Below are 19,599 nucleotides of genomic sequence, written 5' to 3' on the forward strand. Positions count from 1 at the left end.
GGGAAGCTCTGAGGCACCAAGGACTGAAGAAACCACGTTGGAGGGGCTGAGATAGGGGGGCACAGCTCAAATCACACCATTGTTTCCACCCCCCAAGCCCCTCTCTGCCTTTCCCTGCCCAAGCCTGGCCTCACCCCCCCTGTAATCATCTACAGGAGGAGACAGGGGTTCTTTATGTAACCTTCCGTGCCCTGTCCCGCTGGCTTTACACGGCGGGCGGGAAAGAGATGGATGCGAAGGGACAGCAAGGTCAAACCTCTGCTCCTGGCAGCCTCGTGTCCCCAGGGAGCGCGTTACGGGGTGTGAGGTGCTCCCAGACGGTGCTGGATGGGCAACAGGAGGGGATATCCCTGCCCCAAGCTCCAGTTCTGGGTAGGGGATGGGTTGCGACAGCCGGTTCGGGGTTCAGGAATGCCTCTCGGTGTCTTAAAAGCCTAAAAACTGAGAGCTGGGGGAGGTGGAGAATCAAACCAAGTGTTTATTAAAGGCAATAAATTACATTCCCTTGAAAACCAGGAGATTTGGAGACATGTCCAGTGCTTTGCAGGGCAGGCACCCAGCACTCACCGTCCCCAAAAAGTGAGTACCGGGCACTATAATCCAGATCTTCAGGTTGTCAGAGTGCTGGGGGGGCTGGTGGGACGGTTTCAGGAGGGGTACTGCTGCCCACAGCTACACGACTCCATCCCTGAAGGTGATTGATTTCTGCTCGTCTGCTTTCCATTCAACGACACAATGGATGCGGCGCCCCCCACCCCCATCCCAGCTGAGCACCGACGACACCTCACGACACAAATGATGACAGCAGGCTGTGCCTGCCTCCTGTACAGGCAGGATTCCGAAGCAGAGAGGTAGTTTCTGGGTGAGAAAGGCACAGCAGAGGGCAGCGATCCCGACCCCCTGCCTGCTGCCGGAGCTACCGGTGGGGTTCTGTGGGTCTGAGCTCCCCCAAAAAGGATTTGGGGGGGTGGTGGTGGGGGGAGGAGGAAACCATCCAGCCGAAATGGCAAGAGCCGTATGCGACTGGCAGGGGGGATGCTCTGCTGGAGACTGGTGCCAGGATAAAAATATCCAGCCCGGCGCAGGCAGCGGAGGGAATTAGAGTGGAATAACCCGCCCGCCGCGGGCCGGGAGCCGGTGGCTGCAGCTGGCCACGGCAGGGCTGGGGAAGGGGTCTGGCCCCCGCGCTCAGAGAGAGGGGTGGAAGACCCTGCGGACCCACCCGTGGGACCCTCCGGGGGTGGGACCCAAGGATGAGCCCCCCCTTGCCTTCACCCTACCCACAGCGTCTCTCCAGGCGGCAGCGCAGGGCGCTGAGCAGCATCCTGTGGGCTGGCTCCCCGGGCATCACTGCAAGGTACAGGCTGTTTGGGGGACACACACACACAGAGAAAGGACACTCACTCAGCTGCACAACCCGGGGAGGCTCCCAGGCATGGATAACCCCACACAGGGGAGAGATGACCCATGGGGGGGGTGCTTTCACTCCTCCTGAAGGGACTCACTGCTCCGGACGGGCTCTGCCAGCGCCTCCTTGCCCATGGACTGTGCCTCCCGCATCTGCCAGGGAGGAGGAAGAGTGTTTCCCAGGCTGTAAACCTCCTCCACCCCCCAAATCACACCCCCTGAGCCCCCTCCCCAAGCAGCCATACCTTCATCTGATCTTTGAGGTACTCGGCTCTGGCCATCAGGGTCTGGATCTGGTGGAGAGAGGGGGGGAAAGTCCCTTCAAAGCTGTGCCAATGGGGACAGTGCCGCCGTGCTGTGCCGTGTCATCCCATCCCATCCCATCCCATCCCATCCCATCCCATCCCATCCCATCCCATCCCATCCCATCCCTGGCACCCACCTCTGCATGAAGCAGCTCCCGCCGCCTCCCCGCAGGCTCCGCTGCAGAGAGAAGAGGGACGTGCTGTCAGCTACAGGAGCAGCATCCATGTGTGTGTCCCAGCCCCAAAACACCCTCCAAGGCCACAACTCACCAGCCAGGAGCAGAAGCAGCTCCCCCAGGCTCTGCTGGTAGAGCTCCAGGCTGTCACTGTCGTCTTTGCCTTCCTCCTCCTGCCAGAGAGATGGGATGCAGGTGGGGTGGGAGATGACACACAGGCCAGCTCCCTCCCCACCCAGATTTGCTCTTTCCCCTTCCACTGGAGGGGATCCCCCCCACCCAAAATCCACTCCTCACCTTAGCCACAGCAGCAGAGGCCATTTCCAGTGCAGCACAGAGCCGAGGTTTGTCCTTGGCCATCTCTGCAAGGGGACGTTGACTTGGGGAACACCCCTCACCCCAAACCCCGCTGGGTGCTCCCCTCCTGCTCCACCAACACCAAAGAAGGGTGGGAGGGGGTGTATCCCCCAAACCCCACTACCTTTAAGGATCTCTCTGGCCGGGTTCCCTTGCTGCAGGAGGTTCTTGTTGCTGGAGGTGACCAACGCCTTCAGCTCCTCCGCTCGGGAGATGTACTGTCCCACCTGCCCACAGCAGCATGGGGAGGGCAGTGAGGGGACACCCGCCATGGGGGACCAGGGAAGGTGCTGGGTGGGGTGCCATCCCTCAGCTCCCCAGGGATTTTGGGCTCACCTTGGCCCGGATGGCTTCTTTCCGGCGAGCATCACTTTCATCTGCAGGAGACACAGACCGAGAACTGGGGTGGGTGGGCTGAGAACTGATGCTGCCCCCCGTTAAATGCACCCAGCACAGCCTGGGACCCCATGCAGCCCCCCACCCTAGGGTGCACTCACAGTGCAGAGCGGGCACAAAATACTCCAGGGCTTTGCAGTAAAGGGAGAGGGCGGTGGAAGCATCCCCCTCCTGATCCTTCTTCACCGCCTCCACCACCAGGTCGGTCTGGGGGAGACAAGGAGTGAGGGGTGGGTGGGGGGCTCAGGATCCCTGCATCCCTGGCACTCAGCACCCCAGCACCCCGCTCACCGCCTTGCAGAGGCTCTCAGGGCTGGGGACGTGCTCCATATCCACGAAGGGGTGGGCGAAGAAGCGCTCGAAGGAGATGCGCTTCAGAGGGTCCCTCTCCAAGAGCTGCCCTAAGAGATCCCGGCACTCTGGGGAGAGCTGGGGCCGGCTGGGAAGCTTTGGGGATGAAGGGGATGAGCAAGGAAGCAGCACTGAGGCCATCAGCCCTCCTGCAGCCCTGGGGATGGGGTGTGAGATCCCAGCCAGCTCTGTCCCACCCCCGTTACCTCGACAGCCCGGCTGCTTCGGATCTTCTCCTCCAGCTCGGCGAAGGAGCGGGAGGCGAAGGGTGGCTTCCCAAAAAGTGCTTCTGTGGGGAGGGAAAAGGGAGATGGGGGAGGTTTGAGAGTGGGGGAAGCAGCCCCAAGCCAAGCCCCCTTGCAGGGTAAAAGCCAAAGCCCACCCACCGTAAAGGATGACGCCCACCGACCACAGGTCCACCCGGGCGTCGTACTGCTGGCGACAAACCATCTCAGGGGCCATGTAGAGCGGGGAGCCCCGCAGGACGTGCTGCTCGTCCCACGGAGACATGTGCTGGGCAAACCCAAAATCTGAAAGGGAGAGGAAGAGATTGAGGAAAAGAAGGAATTGCCACCCCCAGATTGCCCCTAGGGACGGGCCACCTCCCCTCCCCGACCTGCCAGCTTCAGCTGGGGGTTCTCCGGGGTGCTCAGGAGGATGTTCTGCGGCTTGAGGTCCAGGTGGGAGATGTTGTGGTCATGGAGGAACTTCAGGGCGCAGGCTGGGTGGGCAAACAGGCATGGGATAGCAGAGGGATGGGGGGGGGTGCCACCATCGTCCTGCCTCCCAAAAGCCCCCTGGGCGGCAGGGTGCCCTTACCGAGCTGCTGCAGGAAGATGCGTGCCACCTTCTCGGGAAGGATCCTGCGCATCCGGATGAAGCGGGAAAGATCCCCACCGGCACAGAACTCCATGATCAGGTAGATGTGGTCGCTGTCCCACTGCAAAGTAAAGGGGAACCCCCCACACACACCCCACCCCATCCATCACATTACCCCAGCTGGTTCCACTGCATATCCCACCCACGCAGGGTCCTCCTGGACCAGTTTGCCCGGTTGCTGTCACCCAGCCCCACAGATACACCCCCTCAGGACCCAGACCTGCCCGCTGCTGGCTCAGTGCCCCCCCCCAGTCCCTGTGGGGAAGCCTCCAGCCCCACCTGGAAATCCTTGAGCTCCACGATGTGCGGGTGGCGGATGGTCTTCAGGATCTCGATCTCAGTCAGGAGGTTCTCCACCGAGGCCCGGTTGAGGCTCCTCTTGTTCACACACTTGATGGCCACCACTTCACGTGTGTCCCCCTGCCAAGGGGAGCCCACCCTGGAGCGTACCCCCTACTGCCCCCCCCCCCCCCCAAAAACCAACCACCCTGGGGCCCTTCCCCAGCCAGCCGCAGGGTCCCGGGTGGGGAGAGGGGGCAGGAGGCCTTGGCAAGGGGGTGACGAGAGGCCCGGTCCCAGGCTGGGGGGGTGGGGGGGAAGGAGGGGGGGCGGCAGGGAGCTGTAGGGCTGGGCAAAGGGGAGTCCCCCCGGCAAGGGGGCGCAGATCGGGGGTCCCCCCAGCAGCAGGCCCGGCCTCACCTTCCTGTACGCCTTATAGACGGTGGCGTAGGTGCCTGAGCCGAGGCGCTCGGTGAGGATAAACTCATCCAGGCGCGGCGGGGCCCAGCCGGTACCGGCCATACCGACACCGACACCAGCCCCGGCCCCGGCGGCCCCGGCTCCGCTTCCGCCTTCCCGGCGCCAACTGCGCCCAGGCCCCGCCCCCTCCCCGGGCACAGGCCCCGCCCCCCGGCCCGAGGGTGCTGCCCCCGGGGGCGCGCAGACGCTTCATTAATAATTGACCTTTATTTGCCAGACGAGACGAGCAGGGGAGGGGGAAATAATAACAACGATCATACCCCCCCCCCCCTCCGGCTGTAAGGCAGCCCAATTGGGCTGGGGGAGCTCCTGGCAGCAAAGGATGGGGGCACAAAACACCCTCCCCCCGCCCCCCCAATTCCTGGGCTGGTGGGGGGACAGAAGTCAAGTCCTCGAGTCCTCAACACCCACAGCCCAGGGGGGGTGGGAACCCAGACCCTGCACCCCTGGCCCCAACTGGCGTGTCCAAAGGGAGAGCCCAGCTCCAGAGTTACACATGCTCCAAACCACCCTTCACCCCCCCACCTGCCCCCAGCCCCTGGGCTGAATAGGAAAAATTCCTAAAATCCACCCAAAAATTCCATGGGAGGATGAAGCTGCCCCTGAAGGAGTAAAATCCATCCCTGCTCCAGGCTGGCAAGCTCTGGGGGTTAGCAGGAGGGTGCAGGCAGGGTCTTTCCCCTCCCCTCCCCTGGTTTAAGGCCGTGGTGGAATGGTATGGGAATCCCCAGGGCCGTAGGAGCCTCATGGAAACAGAGGGTGCCAGGAAGGGAGGAGGAAAAAGAAGTTCTCCCCTTCCTCTAACTTCCCCCTGCTCCCAGGTTTTCCCCCACACCCCATCAGCCGGACTCTTGGGAAGCCAGGCAGGTAAAGAGGTCAAAACACAGCATCCTTTAAGTGTAATAAACCAAAAATACAGTTTCCACTCTTAAAATAACTGGCACAAACTACATGCAAGTTACAAACCCCCCCACCCCCAACCCAGCAGACAGCCCAGTTCTTGAAAGCAACAGCAGACAGAGGGGCAAACCCAAAAACAACCCCCACCCCAAACCTACTGCCCCTCACCCTTCCACTATGGTGAGGGGGGTTGGGGGGGAGGAAGAGACACAAACACCTGGGTCTGTCCTGGATAAAGAAATATATTTGCTTCAGAGAAAGTCTCCCCTATCTTCCCACACCCTAAAACAAGACAGGGAAAACTAAACCATCAGCTGAAAAAAAACCACCCCAACAAACCTCAAAACAACCCCAAAACAACCCTCCCCCACCCCAAACCCAATTCTCTTTACACCTGGAATCGGCATCCCGCAGCTAACATGGTACCCCTGAAAAGTGCATCTTTAGGGGAGAAACGAAATAAAATAAAATAAAAATAAAGACTGGGGGTGACAATGGTGGAGGAAGCCAGGGAGGGAGCCCTGGGAAGGGCTAGTTGCCCCGGAAAGCGCTCTGTGCAGCTGAGGAGGCTGCCCCAGCGGCTGCGTGCTGGAAGCCCCTGTTAGTGAGGATGCCTTGGGAGAACTCTTCCTGGGCCCTCTGGAAACTGGCTCCTGTGCGCCGATACAGGGAGTGCACCTGGGAAGCAGGAGGAGAGAAAAGACAGACAAGAAACAAACCACCATGAAGTCGTGGGTTTGCTGCTCCTGCTTGGGGTTTTTAACTCCTGCCCCCCCACCCCAAGTCACTACCCAGCGCTCTTGGCAGCTCATCTCACCTGCCACACGATGCTGCAGATTTTGGGAGATCCTTGTTTGTTATTAAAGGCAGGGGTCTCAGCAAATTGGACCAAACATCCCTCCTCTCCCCACATTTAAAGACCCCTGGGGGACCTGCCACCATGAGCATCAGGTATTTTCCTTCAGGGTACAGTCTAAGGGATGAGGAGGAGGAAGCACCAGGAGCAGGATGGGTGTTGGCTTTGCCTTCCCCAAAGCTATGCTCCTGCCCATAGTTGCAGAGACACGACCCTTGTGGGTTCAACTGGGAGGAGGAAGGGGGGGGTCCTTGTGTTCAGGAGAAGATGCTGGTTTGGACCCCACCAGGCTTTGAGAAGTGCCACGACGCGGTGGCAGCAGTCAGAAAGCCCTGGATACCCAAATAAAGCCACCTCCTTCTCTGCTCTGCCTGGAGCTAAAGGGACTTGGAGGAAATGCCATGTCCCTGACAAGGGTGGCACTTGGAATGATGCCCAAGGAGGTGGCAACCCCTGGGAATGAGCCAACTGGTGGATGTGCAATTGGGCTGAGCCCTCACCTTGCCTCTCAGCCACTCACCTGCTTCAGGAGGAAGAGCGAGAGAACGGCGCAGAGCGTGAAGAACGCGGCCACCACCATCATGATAACAGCCACGGCCAGGTTCCTGTGCAGCTCCGACAGCGCCGCGATCCAGCCGCTGCCGGGGAGAGGAGAGGGGAGCGGGGGGACCACAGTGAGCGTGGGAGCCACGGGATGAGAGGGAGCAGTGGGAGGAGGGGATCTGACACTTGCACAGGAGCTTTTGGGAGAAGCTCACAGGGAAGAGCGAAGCCATGGCCGGGGAAACAAGGATGCAGGGCTCGTTTTGGGGCTCGTTTCCCCCACATGAGGGAATCGTGCTCACCCCACCCACATTGGAACCCTCAGGGGGGTCACTTCCCCAGGGTGAGGTCTTAAATTGGAAGAGGTCAGCTAGAGGAGCTGGAACCTAAAGCTACACATCACCGCAACGGCTCTGCGTGGCCAGGGTTGTTCAGTGTTGAGGATGAGGAAGGAATGAAGGGATCTTTTCCAACTGCTAAACTACAGGTGGGCAGGAGAGAGGGTCTCAAGCGTCCTGTTCGAGGTGCCACATGGCCCCTTGCTCGTTCCAAGGCAGCGGAAAGGCACAGCACGCGCTGCAGCCAAAACCAACCACGTGCTGCGCTGCCTGGCTTGAGGAAACGGAACCACAGCTCAGCACACTCTCTCTTAAAGCCAGGCTAAAAACAGAGTGCCCCCTCCCAGTTCCTCTTCCACCTCCATGACTAAGGCAGCAGGGGAGGGAGGGTGAGGACAGCGTCGCCCGGGAGCTGTTCCGCAGGTGGCAGGCAAAACCAGAGGGGAGTTTCATGGAGCTCCATCACCTGAAGGCTGCCCCTGGGGAGAACAGCATCCACTGTTACCCTTCCCATTGGTCACAGGAATGCCAGGACCCTGATCTGCAGCCACGGCAGTGCAGTGGAAAGGAAACTGGTGCTTTGGCTGCAGGGGAGGGACCCCAAGGAGAAGCCCATTTGGACCTGCTCCAGGAGCCCAGACTCACCCTGCTGTGCAACACCACCAAGAAGGGGTGAGGATAATACCCTCCCCACTTTGGGGTGTTGATTTTTTCCAACCCCCTGGGCTCATGAGGAATTCTGGAATGGTTTGGGGATGGGAGCAGGCTGCTGGGGCAGCATCGAGGGGCAGAGATGCCTCGTGCCTGAGCTACAGCCTCCGTGGGGGAAGGCTCCGTTTCAACACGAGCCAGATGCCATCAACACCCGAGGCTCAGCATCGAGACCAGGGAGGAATCAGATGGATTAAGAGAGGGGGAAGGTGGCAGAGGAGAGGTAGAAGATTCCACACGCTCCTTCTGGCGCTGGCCCAAGAGAAGTGTGTGCTGAGACTCGGACGGGAAGAGCGGAGGAGAGAAGGAGCCCAGCTGGGCCCTGCCGGAGCTGCGCATCATGCGAGAGACGAGAAGCCGCGGGAGGAGGGAGCGGGCAGCTGTCAGAGCCGGATCCCAGAGCTCCTGACAGTCACAGCCCTGGTGAGAACACAGGCCTGCGAGGCAGCAGCCTGGAGAAGCCAAGCTTACCTGTCACCCCAGCCAGGAATGCCGACAGCCTGGATGATGTAGATGGCTATTTGGCAGAAGAAGATGAAAAAGAAGACGAAGAAGCTGAAGGAGCTGTCAGACCTGCGGGAGAGACGGCAGCAGGAGTGAAACCCGGGCACATGATCCCTGCAAACTCCATTCTCTGAGGAGGAAAAGAATGACTTCAGTGCAGCCCTTTCTTCAGGGTAACGCTGCTAAGGGCAGCTTCCATAAGCTCAACAGGTTTATGGACCCAAGGATTCCTCAGAAATTAATTAAACAAACTAAGACCCTCTGAGTGGCTAGGCTTGGATTTCCAGATGGAGGAGGTCCACTGTGATCATGTTCTATCAGGTACTGTTTAGGAACAAGAGGGTTTGATCTATTTAACCACACAGAGGGCTGGAAAAATCCTGCAGGCAATGGGAAGAGATAAACACAACCAAAGCTCCTCCTGCTAAGAGATACACCCTCTGTTAAGGGAAGAAAATGGCACTTGCCTGAAAGCCTTGTATATCGGTCGGTACCAACAGAGAAAGGCACAAGGAGTGAATAAAATAAACCACAGGATCGAGAGACCAAAGTCTACTCCTCTTTCCATCTGGACTGTGAACCACGCCAGGCAAGCAAGCAGGTTTAGGAGCAGGGTGATGGAATGCACTGTTTGGGAAGGGGAGAAAGGAAAAAACACATCTCTAAGCGCTTGGAAAACTCTTTTGGGTGACCCTACCAGCATCCCTCATCTCTTGCTGAACACATAGAGCTGTGAAGAAATGGAGGAGCCTTTGGGCAGTCTCATTTCCCTCCCTCCCTGGAAAGGAAAACGGAGCTTAACCTGAGAACCTCACCTGATCCTGCTGCTAACGACCAAATCTTAAATCTTTTTGTCCCACCCCCAAACTCCCCTTGTCTTTCCACCTCTTGGGGCAAGGTGGGGAAGTTCTTAAAAGCCTGCATCAACACCCATCAGAACTCTGTCACGAATGAGCTACTCCCAAAGCACAAACTGGGGAGTCCTTTCCATCTGCCTTGGTGAGAACAGAGACGCTCTCTTACCCTTGCAGGCACCACCTACAGAATTTACCGTACGTCAGAGCTCAGGGCTCTGTACAGAACCTTCTTCAGAAGGATTCTGATCCGTGCTTCAAGCTGGTACTCACACATCCACAAGTAATACAGCATCTTGCATATCCGCTGGTAGTCAGCTGGGATGTCTGCAGAAAAGTCCTGATAAAAGCACGGCTTGATGGGACACCTCCTGGGAAGAGGGGGCCAGTTGTTCTGCCTCGCTGCAGAAAGGAGAAAGGAGGAGCCCTTCACTCGTGTCTCACTGAGGAGATGCACTCACACAAGCAGGTGTTCAGTCACACTGATGTTGAAAACCTCAGATGATGTTAGGTCCTGGCAGGTCTGAGCGGGCAGGGCAGTGGGGATGTGTTAACCTGGCTGGTGGCAGCTAAAGGGAACAGCCCAGCGTGGCTTTCAGAGAGTCACCAGGTTGGAAAAGACCTTTAAGATCATCAAGTCCAACCATTCCCATCCCAAGCTAAACCAGATCTCTGAGCACCTCATCTCCCCTCTGTTAAACACACCCAGGGAAGGTGACTCAGCCCCTCCCTGGGCAGCCTGTGCCACAGCCCCACAACTCTGCCAGGGAAGAACTTTTCCCTCCCATCTGCTCTGACCCTGCCCTGGGGCAGCTTGAGCCCACTGCCCCTTGTCCCATCTCCTGTCCCCTGGCTGAAGAGACCATCGCCCACCTCTCTGCACCCTCCTGTCAGGGCAGTGGAGGTGGGGAGAAGGTCTCCCCTCAGCCTCCTCTTCTCCAGGCTGAACACCCCCAGCTCCCTCAGCTGCTCCTCAGAGAATTTGCCCTCCAGCCCCTTCCCCAGCCTGGTTGCCTGGTCGCTCCAGGACCTCAATGTCCTTCTGGTGGTGAGGAGCCCAGAACTGAACCCAGCACTCGAGGTGCAGCCTCACCAATGCCCAGTCAAGGGGCACAATCCCCTCCCCAGACCTACTGACCACACTGTGTCCGACACAAGCCAGGATGCTGTTGGCCTTCCTGGCCACCCAGGACCATGCTGGCTTATGGTCAGTTGCAGTAACCCAACACCCCCAGGTCCTTCTCTGCCTGACAGCTCTCCAGCCAGTCTCCCCCAGCCTGTAGCGCTGCATGGGGTTGTTCTGTCCCATGTGCAGCACTCTGCCCTTGGCCTTGTTAAACCTCAGCCCACTGGTCTCAGCCCATTGGTCCAGCCTGTTCTGGTCCCTCTGAAGAGCCTCCCTACCCTCAGGCAGATCAACACTTCCTCCTAGTTTAGTGTCATCTGCAAAATTACTGAGGAAGCTTTCAATCCAAGTCATTGATAAAGATGTGGAACAAACCGGGACCCAGCACCGAGCCCTGGGGGACGCCACTCGTGACCGGCCTCCAGCTGGATTTGGTTCCATTCACCACCCCTCTTTGGGCCCGGCCATCCAGCCAGTTTTTAACCTCCATGGGAGGCTGGATTCCCCCCCTGCAACAGCCAAAGGGCCATCCCAACCCTCAGCACAAGTCCACATTCAGCCATTTAAAACCAAGAGTAGCGCAGGGGGAAACAAATCAACCTCAGGTTGCTGTGGTGAAGAGAGCCCTGAGGCTGGGGAGGCAGGGAAGGAAAAGGCCTTACTGCTCCCAGGGAAAAGCATCACAGCTCAGACATGGATAGGCAACTGCTGGCTGAAGAACTTCAGGTGCCCCAGAGCACACAGGAGGGTAGAGACCATCGCTAGTGTCCCACCTTGTTAGACAGTGGGATGGCAGGAGTTCCAGGGGGGTTGCCAGAGCCATGGGGGGACTATAGGAAAGCCTAGGGGCTCGTAAAAGAGTTCATAGGCTTGGCTGAGCTGGGCCTTCAGCACATCCTGAGAAGCTGAGCAAGCCAGGCTGCCCCGGGGAGGGCAGGGCAGGGCGGGAAGCGCTACTCACGGTTGATGCTGGCGGCGTTACTCTGCAATTCCCTTTCCTTCTTCTCCAGCTCTGCCGCCTTCCTCTCTAATTCCGCCTGCTGCTGGAGCAGCCCGGCCTGCGCTGCCGCAGCCACGGCCTACAGCGAAGGGGAGGCAAAGGTGAGTCCTTCCCTAAGCGAGGTGGCACCCCCAGCAAGCCCAGCAGCTGCCAGGCTGGAAGGGAAGCAAAGGGAACTCAATAGCAAAGGCTGAGGGTGGTTGAAAACGCCTGTGGCTGGTCTGAAACACCTCGAGGCTTTCTGCCTCACCTGCTGGAGGATGGCATGGTGGTCCCCACCCACATGTTCCCCACTTCCCTCTCTGGAAGAGCCCTCAGGAGGCTGGCTGGTCTGTTACCCACACTCTATGCCCTGCCCTTTGTGCAGAGCTGGGCTTTCCCTTCAGCTGCTTCTACCTGTGGTTCTCCTCGTTGCTCCAAGGGCCTCTCAATGGAGCGGTGAGCCGGGCTCCTGAGCTCACCAGGACAATCCCCTTCCCAGACCCGATACAGGGTTCAAAGAAGAGGCAAGCCAGCTCTCTTCCCTGCAGCTTCCCCACACGCTACCCCAAAGAATTCCCTTCCCTTCCTATTCCCAGCAGCCTCCGGAGCTTCCCAGGAGCTCCCTCACACCCCACAGCCCAGCTCTCTGAGGGGATGCTGTACCTGGGGAGTGGGCTCCACAGAGGTCTGCAGGACAGCAGGCTGTGAGTGCCCAGAGGGCTGCGTGGCTGGTGTCGTCCGTGCTGCATTTGTCTGCAGAGAAATCACAAGCAAAGGAGGGACTGAGGTTTAGCACCACGGAGCTGGGAAGCGCTAAAGCAACTCCATGTTTCCAGGAGCCTGTTCATTCCTAAAGGCACCCAAGGGTCAGGGTGGTTAGGCAAAGGAGACACAACGAGGGGGCTTGATCTGTTGTTTGAACTGCAACCACCGGTCTACCCCGGTTTCCTCTTCTCCTTGGTGTGGGTGACACAACAGAAGGAAAGGAGCCATCCAGAGGGATCCTGACAGGCTGGACAGGTGGGCACGGGTGAACCTAATGAGGTTCAACACTGCCAAGGGTCAGGTGTTGCACTTGGGCTGAGGAATCCCAGACACAGATACAGACTGGGAGAGGAGCTCCTGGAGAGCAGCCCTGCTGAGAAGGACCTGGGGGTTCTGGTGGGTGAGAAACTCCCCATGAGCCAGCAGTGGCTCTGGCAGCTCAGGAGGGCGAGGGGATCCTGGGCTCCATCAGCAGAGGGGTGGCAGCAGGGACAGGGAGGGGATTGTCCCTCTCTGCTCTGCCCTGGGGAGGCCCCAGCTGGAGTCCTGTGTCCAGAGCTGGGGCCCCTGTACAGGAAAGATGTGGGACTGTTGGAGAGGGGGCAGAGGAGCCACAAAGATGCTCAGAGGACTGGAGCAGCTCCCCTACGGAGAGAGGCTGAGGGAGCTGGGCTGGTTCAGCCTGGAGAAGAGAAGGCTGTGGGGGGACCTCATTGCAGCCTTCCAGTCCCTGAAGGGAGCAGAGACACAGGAGGGGAATCAGCTTGTTAAAGGGCAGACAGGGGCAGGACAAGGGGGATGGGGTGAAGCTGAAGGAGGGAAGGGTTAGAGGAGATATTAGGGGGACGTTGTTTCCAGAGAGAGTGGTGAGGGGCTGGCACAGGCTGCCCAGAGAGGGGGTGGGTGCCCCGTCCCTGGGGGTGTCCAAGGCCAGGTTGGATGGGGCCCTGGGCAACCTTGTGTAGCTCCAGGCCTGGAGGTTGGCGTCCCTGCCTGTGGCAGGGGGTTGGAGCTGTGTGATCCTTGGAGTCCCTTCCAACCCAGAGCAGTCTGGGATTCTATGATTCCCCCACCTCACACCCGCCAGCATCCAGGAGGGAAGAACAAAGTCCTTGTGGTGACCCCTCAGTGATCCCGCTGGCAGCAGCTCAGCTCCCAGCCCAGACACTGAATAACCACTGATGAGTCCTGCCACAAGACATCTTCCCCTTCACAGTTCACGTCGCTTCACACTGAGGCAGCAGCAACTCTGACAGAGCCGAGGGCTCCAGCTGGGAGTTTATTAGCGCTCCAGGGCGGGAGCGGCTGCTCGCAGCTCCCATCAGCTTCTGTCCCCGGGGAAATGGGCTGTGAAGGCTTCGCTCTTTTTAAGCTGCACCTACCAGGGGAGCTTCTCCCCTGCTGGAACCACCAACCAAAGAGATACCTGGCTCAAAGAAACGCGCCACGTACCAGCTGGGAGCTCTCAGAAAAGGGGTTGAATTCATCCAAGCCGCTCTGGCTGGTGTTTGTGAGCTGCGTCACCGAGGGATCCTGGGAGAGAACAAAAGACAAGTTGGCATCGTTAGCTTATACATTAGCCTGCCCTCCATCTACTTGCTCACTGGGAACAGGGGTGAGGGGGGGAGAAATGTGCCCCTGCCACAGGTGGATGGGCTCAGCAGGCACTGAACTTCCATGACCGAGATGACAACCAGCAAGGCAAGACTTGTGGGTGGGAAGGATCTCCTGCTCATGCTTTTGGTCCAGCAGCCCTTTCTGCAGCTTTTTACCCCTATACCTACAGCCCTAACCTCCAAGGGTTCGAAGCAGGACACTAATACCCATTGCTGGACACCCAGGATCACCTCCCAAACCTCCCTTGCGCCACATAGACCCACGGAGGCCACAAAGATGCTCAGAGGACTGGAGCAGCTCCCCTACGGAGAGAGGCTGAGGGAGCTGGGCTGGTTCAGCCTGGAGAAGAGAAGGCTGCGGGGGGACCTCATTGCAGCCTTCCAGTCCCTGAAGGGAGCAGAGACACAGGAGGGGAATCAGCTTGTTAAAGGGCAGACAGGGGCAGGACAAGGGGGATGGGGTGAAGCTGAAGGAGGGAAGGGTTAGAGGAGATACTGGGGGGAAGTTCTTTCCAGAGAGAGTGGTGAGGGGCTGGAACAGGCTGCCCAGAGAGGGGGTGGGTGCCCCGTCCTTGGGGGTGTCCAAGGCCAGGTTGGATGGGGCCCTGGGCAACCTTGTGTAGCTCCAGGCCTGGAGGTTGGTGTCCCTGCCTGTGGCAGGGGGTTGGAGCTCTGTGATCCTTGGAGTCCCTTCCAGCCCAGCTCAGTCTGGGATTCTATGTTTCTAAGAGCAAGAGATCGAGGTGCACACGGGCTGCCCGAGTCGCAGGGGGCTGTACCCGGAACCCTCCGGCACCGTCCCTCGGGGCTGTAGCGCAGCCTCCTGCCCAGCGGTTAATGAGTAAACCTCCCACACCTCCTGGAGAGCAGGGGCACTCCCTGCGCCAACAGGTTGCACTAGTTTATGAATCACTGGAGGGATCCCAGACCAGGATTTGGATGCCACTCCATGAAGTGCGACTCCTCAGCAGGGCAGGGCTGTGAGGAGGAAGGAAAAACCCCATGGGGAGCACCAGCCGAAGCGCCACGCTGGAAAGAAGGACCGTGAGGACTCAAGGAGTCAGCAGCTCCTATCAAACACAGGCTTGTAAATCACTTTAATGCAGGATAGCTGCTGTGTGCTGGCATGACACTCTTTAATTCAGCCCAGGAGAGGTCCCAGCCCGACTGAAGTCCAGGCTCAGTGCAGAAACAAGCAAGCTGAGTAACCCTCTGAAGAGTCTGAGCAGCCAGACTGGGAGGAAAGTGCTTGGAAATAAGAAGAAGGGCTGAAAAACTGAGGCAAAACTACTTCCCCCCAGCCCATCCCTTCCTGTTGCTCACTCCATTCAAAATGAAAGCTCCCAAATTAAGCAGAGGCTTCCCCTTCTCCCAAGGGGAAGGCAGGTTTGAGTAATCTCATGGCCTTTATGAGGCTATAACCGTGTGGGTAGGTGATGGTAGGGCAGTGGATGTGGTCTACCTTGACCTCAGCAAAGCATTTGGCACCGTCTCCCACAGCATCCTCATGGCTCAACTGAGGAAGTGTGGTCAGGAAGGTCGAGCAGTGAGGTGGAGGGAGAGCTGGGTGAAGGGAAGGAGCCAGCGAGTTGTGATCGCCAGGACAGAGTCTGGCTGGAGGCCTGGATCTACTGGAATCCCTCAGGGGTCCATACTGGGACCAGTACTATTCAGGATATTCACTGATAACCTGGGTGAGGGAATAGAGTGCACAGTCAGCAAGTTTGCTGAGGACACAGCCCTGGGAGGGGTGGAGGGGTGGCTGCCACCCCAGAGGGCTGTGCTGCTGTTCAACCAGACTGAGACAGGCTGGAGAGCTGGGTGGGGAGAAGTTTAATGAGGTTTAACAAGGGCAAGTGCAGGGTCTGGCATCTGGGGAAGAACCACCCTAGGTACCAGTATAGGTTGGGGACTGGCCTGTTGGAGAGCAGAATGGGTGAGAGGGACCTGGGGGACAGCAGGGTGACCATGACCAGCAATGTGCCTTCCTGGCTAACAAGGCCAACGGCATCCTGGGGTATGTTAGAAGGGGTCAAGAGAGGTCCTTCTCCCCCTCTACTCTGCCCTGGTGAGACCACACCTGGAATAATGGGTCCAGTTCTGGGCCCCTCAGCTCAAGAAGGACACAGAACTCCTTGCAAGAGCCCAGCGCAGGGCCACTGAGGTGATGGAGGGAGTGGAACCCCTTCCTTCTGAGGAGAGGCTGAGGGAGCTGGGCCTGTTTAGCCTGGAGAAGAGGAGACTGAGGGGTGAACTCATCAGAGTTTATAAATATGTAAAGGGTGAGAGTCAGGAGGATGGAGCCAGGCTCTGCTCAGGGGTGGCAGCGACAAGACAAGAGGCAGTGGAGGTTCCCTGGGAATGAGAGGAGGAACTTTGTCACTGTGAGGGTGATGGAGCCCTGGGACAGGCTGCCCAGAGAGGCTGGGGAGTCTCATCTGGAGACATCCAAACCCACCTGGATGTGTTCCTGTGTGATTTAGTCTGGGTGATCCTGCTCTGGCAGGGGGTTGGACTAGACCAAAGCCAAAGTGCATTTGGACACGTGTTGCTGAGCCCTGGGTAAGGCAGGAAGGAAAAGAGCAGCTGAGAAGCAGGGGGAGATACAAAGGCACTGGTTTCTACCACAAGCCTGGGCTCTGCCGTGCGAAGGATGAGTTTAAGCCCAAGGCAAGAGGAGGAGATGAGCAAGAAGCTGCCAGCAAACTTCCTATTCCACAGCAGAATGTGGAAACAGCGGCTTAACCCAGCCCCTCAAAGCCCCTCTCCCTCCTCCAAGGGGGTAACAGCGCTCTCCTCCACCCCAAAAGCCCCACATGCCTTCCCTCTTGGGAGGGCTGAGTCACTGGGATCCCCAGTTACAACTCCAGCCATTCTCCTCAACTTCTTTCCTGCCTCAAGAGCTAAGGAAGAGCCCAAAGCTCTCCCACTTCCCCAGCTATCCCCACCACAAACTTTACGCTGGCAAACTCAATGACTGCACCGATTTGCAGAGCACCTGTGAGCCAATCCCCACCCCTGCTTCCTAAGAGTTTGTCTAAATATGCCATTAATTGCCCCAAATATCCCAGCACGGGACCCCAGACCACTGCCTGGATGAGGCATCAAGAGAAGCCTGAAGGATGCCATTAATCTCATATCTCCAAGGAGGCCAGAAGTCTCCAGCCCTGTCTGAAGCTTGCCTTGAGGCTCTGGAGGTGGCTGCCGCTGCTTGGAGCGGGTTACTGAGTAAACAAAGCCAGTTAATCATCGCTCGTTAATCGGCCAGGGTAAATCACAGGCTGAGGAGACAGGGAGACTCACAACTAACGGGACCAAACCAGCTGAGTTTACACCACAGGAGCAAAGTCTCCTCACAAGGTGAAGATCCCCAGTTACATCAGGAGCTGTTGGAGCACACAGAGTGCCACGCTGGGATCCATGCTGAGGAAAGGGATATTCACCAGTGGGACAATGCTTGGGAGGGCAAAGATGCCTCTAGTCTTTTCCAGAGTGTGTGGGAAGGGGATGCTGTAGCACCCACCAGGAGGGAAAAACACCTCCCTGGCACCTGGACCCAAATCCCAACAGGGAACAGGTTGGATTTATCCCACTTACTCAAGGCAGTGCTGCCCTGTGCCATGAGACACTGGCTTTAGAGTTGGAAAGACGGAGCTTTGAGCAGCAGCAGTTGGAGATTCCACCTGCCCTGGGGGGAGGGGGGGGGGAATTTTGCTCTTAAAAGCAGGGATAAAGGTGAACATGAGCCTCACGCTCCCAAAGGAGGATGTAAAGCCTGCTGTGTCAGCAAAGAGCCACCAGAGAACTGCCCCGTGCGCCTGTCCTCACTAAACAGCGAGCCTGGTACCGGAGTTGCCGGGTGTAAATTGCACCCAGGGTTGTGTGTTGTTTACACAGTGAGTAAGGCAGGAGCACGGCCCTGCTGGGTCAGGTATTGGAGTGACAGAACCAGCACAGAGCAGAATATTCACTTCCTCAGTGCCAAAGCAATAAATTCCCACAGGAACAGCGACCGTAGGCGTGAGCCACCCTATAGACTCCCCCCTCATCCCACCGAAGGACTATTATGGGAATGCCACCACTCAAACCCTTCCCCAAGACACAGGGGGACGTGGCCACAAGGATGCCAAGGCAGCGACAGGATTGCTCCCCCTGCCCCTCCTCTCTGATTTCGCTCAGACTCCTCCACACGCTGAGCCCCACTCGACAAACAGTTGCGGTTTAGCTGGACCGCTCCTAAAAATAAACCCAGCTCCAAACAGCCCCGGGGCCAGGAAGCCGCCCCTTCCTGCACATCGTCACCTCCCGGCCGAACAGCCGGGGTGAAGCAGCGGCTCCCGCTCACCGCTGGGCATCAGATGCACATCGCTGCTGCGAGGGTCCCGCCCCACGGCCCCTCCTGTGAGCGGCCCCCAGGTTGCAAAGCACGGAGGTCAGACCTAACGAGGGGGGGGACACTAAATCTCTGGGACACCCGAAGGGAATCTCACACTCGGACCCCCTAAAAGCCACAAGCAAAGGGTGTGTTTGATCCCCCGGGGTCAGTTTTAAGCACTGGCGCTACAGCACGGTAACACCGGACCCCAAAGCGCCCCGGCAGTGGGGTCAGCACAGCCCTCGGCGGGTTGTTTTTAATACCCCTACATCCCCCGAGGGAGGGGGGACACGGGTGGCGCTGGCGCTGCCCCTCTCCCCCCCAGCCCCCCCCCCCCCCCCCGCCTTTCCCAAAGGCTGGAGAGACGGGCGGCGACATGGACCGGCCGTGGGGGCTGATATCAGACCCCTCCTTGGGCTGGGGAGAGGCTCCCTGCGGGGACAGAGCAGCGGGAGGGGGTCCCGGCGGGCAGAGCTGCCCCCCAGCCCCGGCGGGTCACACTGATGCTCGGGAGCGGCGGGGGGGGGGGGGGGGGCGCGGAGAGGGGAGCGCCGGGGCTGGCCGAGACCCCCGGGCATGGGGGGATAAGCGGGGCTGGGGGGGTCCAGGACCCGGCTGGGGGGAGAAGGAGGGTGCGAGGGGGGGTCCCGGCCTCGGTTACGGGGAGGGCTGCGCCGACCCCGGCACGCCCCCTCCTAATCCCGCCCCCGCTCCCCGATTGGCTGCAGCGCGGGGAAGCGCCGCCGCCATTGGCCAGCGCCGCTTCAGTCACTGCCACGTCCCGCCGGCGGGCGGGGGAGGGCCCCGCGGAGGGAGGGAGGGGAGGGGAGGGGGCTGAGGGAAGCGGGAGGGGGGGCTGGTGCGGCCCAACCCCGCTACCCACCTGGAACGGGTTGATGTCCACCGGGTCGGCGAACGGGTTGGTGTCGAAGCCCGACATGGGCGCGGTCCGGGCAGCTCCGCTCCGCGCTCCCGCCGCCGCCGCTGCCGCCGCGCCAGGTACTTCCGGGGGGCCGAGAGCGCCTGCGCCGCCACTCACGTGATTTATCCCACCTACTGCGCAGGCGCCTTGGCCTCACCGGCCGGCGTGACGTCACGGCGGCGGGCACCGCCTACAGCGGCGCGGGGGGGGGGGGCTTAACGCTGGGGGGGGGGGCGTGTAAAGGGGGGGGGCGAGTCCTGCGGGGCGCCCCTATAGGGCTCACGGCCCGTCCCCCATGGCCCGCCCCCCACAGGATCAACCCCCAGATCCCCCCCCCCAGGATCCCCACATGGAGCTCCCCCCCCATAGCCCCCCTGTGCCCCCCGTGCCGTCCCCTATGGCACCCACAGGGGACGCGTCGGGCGCTGCCCCGCCCCGCCCGGCCCCGCCCCGCCCCGCCCCGGCCGCCACCGGAGC

At 59.5% G+C, this 19,599-nt stretch overlaps 2 protein-coding genes across 2 annotated transcripts; both read right to left on the reverse strand.

Moving 5' to 3' along the window:
• Positions 1-458: 458 nt before the first annotated feature.
• On the reverse strand, positions 459-4,723 carry ULK3 (unc-51 like kinase 3). The gene is made up of 16 exons (XM_084268134.1): positions 4,571-4,723; positions 4,151-4,291; positions 3,812-3,932; positions 3,609-3,713; positions 3,379-3,522; positions 3,199-3,281; positions 2,933-3,088; positions 2,743-2,848; positions 2,582-2,622; positions 2,370-2,472; positions 2,186-2,250; positions 1,983-2,061; positions 1,850-1,890; positions 1,653-1,700; positions 1,506-1,560; positions 459-1,364 (listed from the first exon to the last, which is right to left on the reverse strand). Exons 1-16 carry the CDS (start codon positions 4,670-4,672, stop codon positions 1,348-1,350), a joined length of 1,407 nt encoding a protein of 468 aa, XP_084124260.1. The 5' UTR covers positions 4,673-4,723; the 3' UTR covers positions 459-1,347.
• A 907-nt stretch (positions 4,724-5,630) lies between these two features.
• Positions 5,631-19,202, reverse strand: SCAMP2 (secretory carrier membrane protein 2). The gene is made up of 9 exons (XM_084268374.1): positions 19,084-19,202; positions 13,662-13,742; positions 12,108-12,197; positions 11,424-11,541; positions 9,610-9,738; positions 8,950-9,109; positions 8,450-8,551; positions 6,907-7,024; positions 5,631-6,208 (listed from the first exon to the last, which is right to left on the reverse strand). The coding sequence occupies exons 1-9, from the start codon at positions 19,138-19,140 to the stop codon at positions 6,062-6,064; spliced, it is 1,002 nt and encodes a 333-aa protein (XP_084124500.1). The 5' UTR covers positions 19,141-19,202; the 3' UTR covers positions 5,631-6,061.
• Between the last annotated feature and the right edge of the window lie 397 nt (positions 19,203-19,599).

Source organism: Gallinula chloropus (genome assembly GCF_964237585.1).
Source record: "Gallinula chloropus genome assembly, chromosome: 9".
Classification (NCBI taxonomy): domain Eukaryota; kingdom Metazoa; phylum Chordata; class Aves; order Gruiformes; family Rallidae; genus Gallinula; species Gallinula chloropus.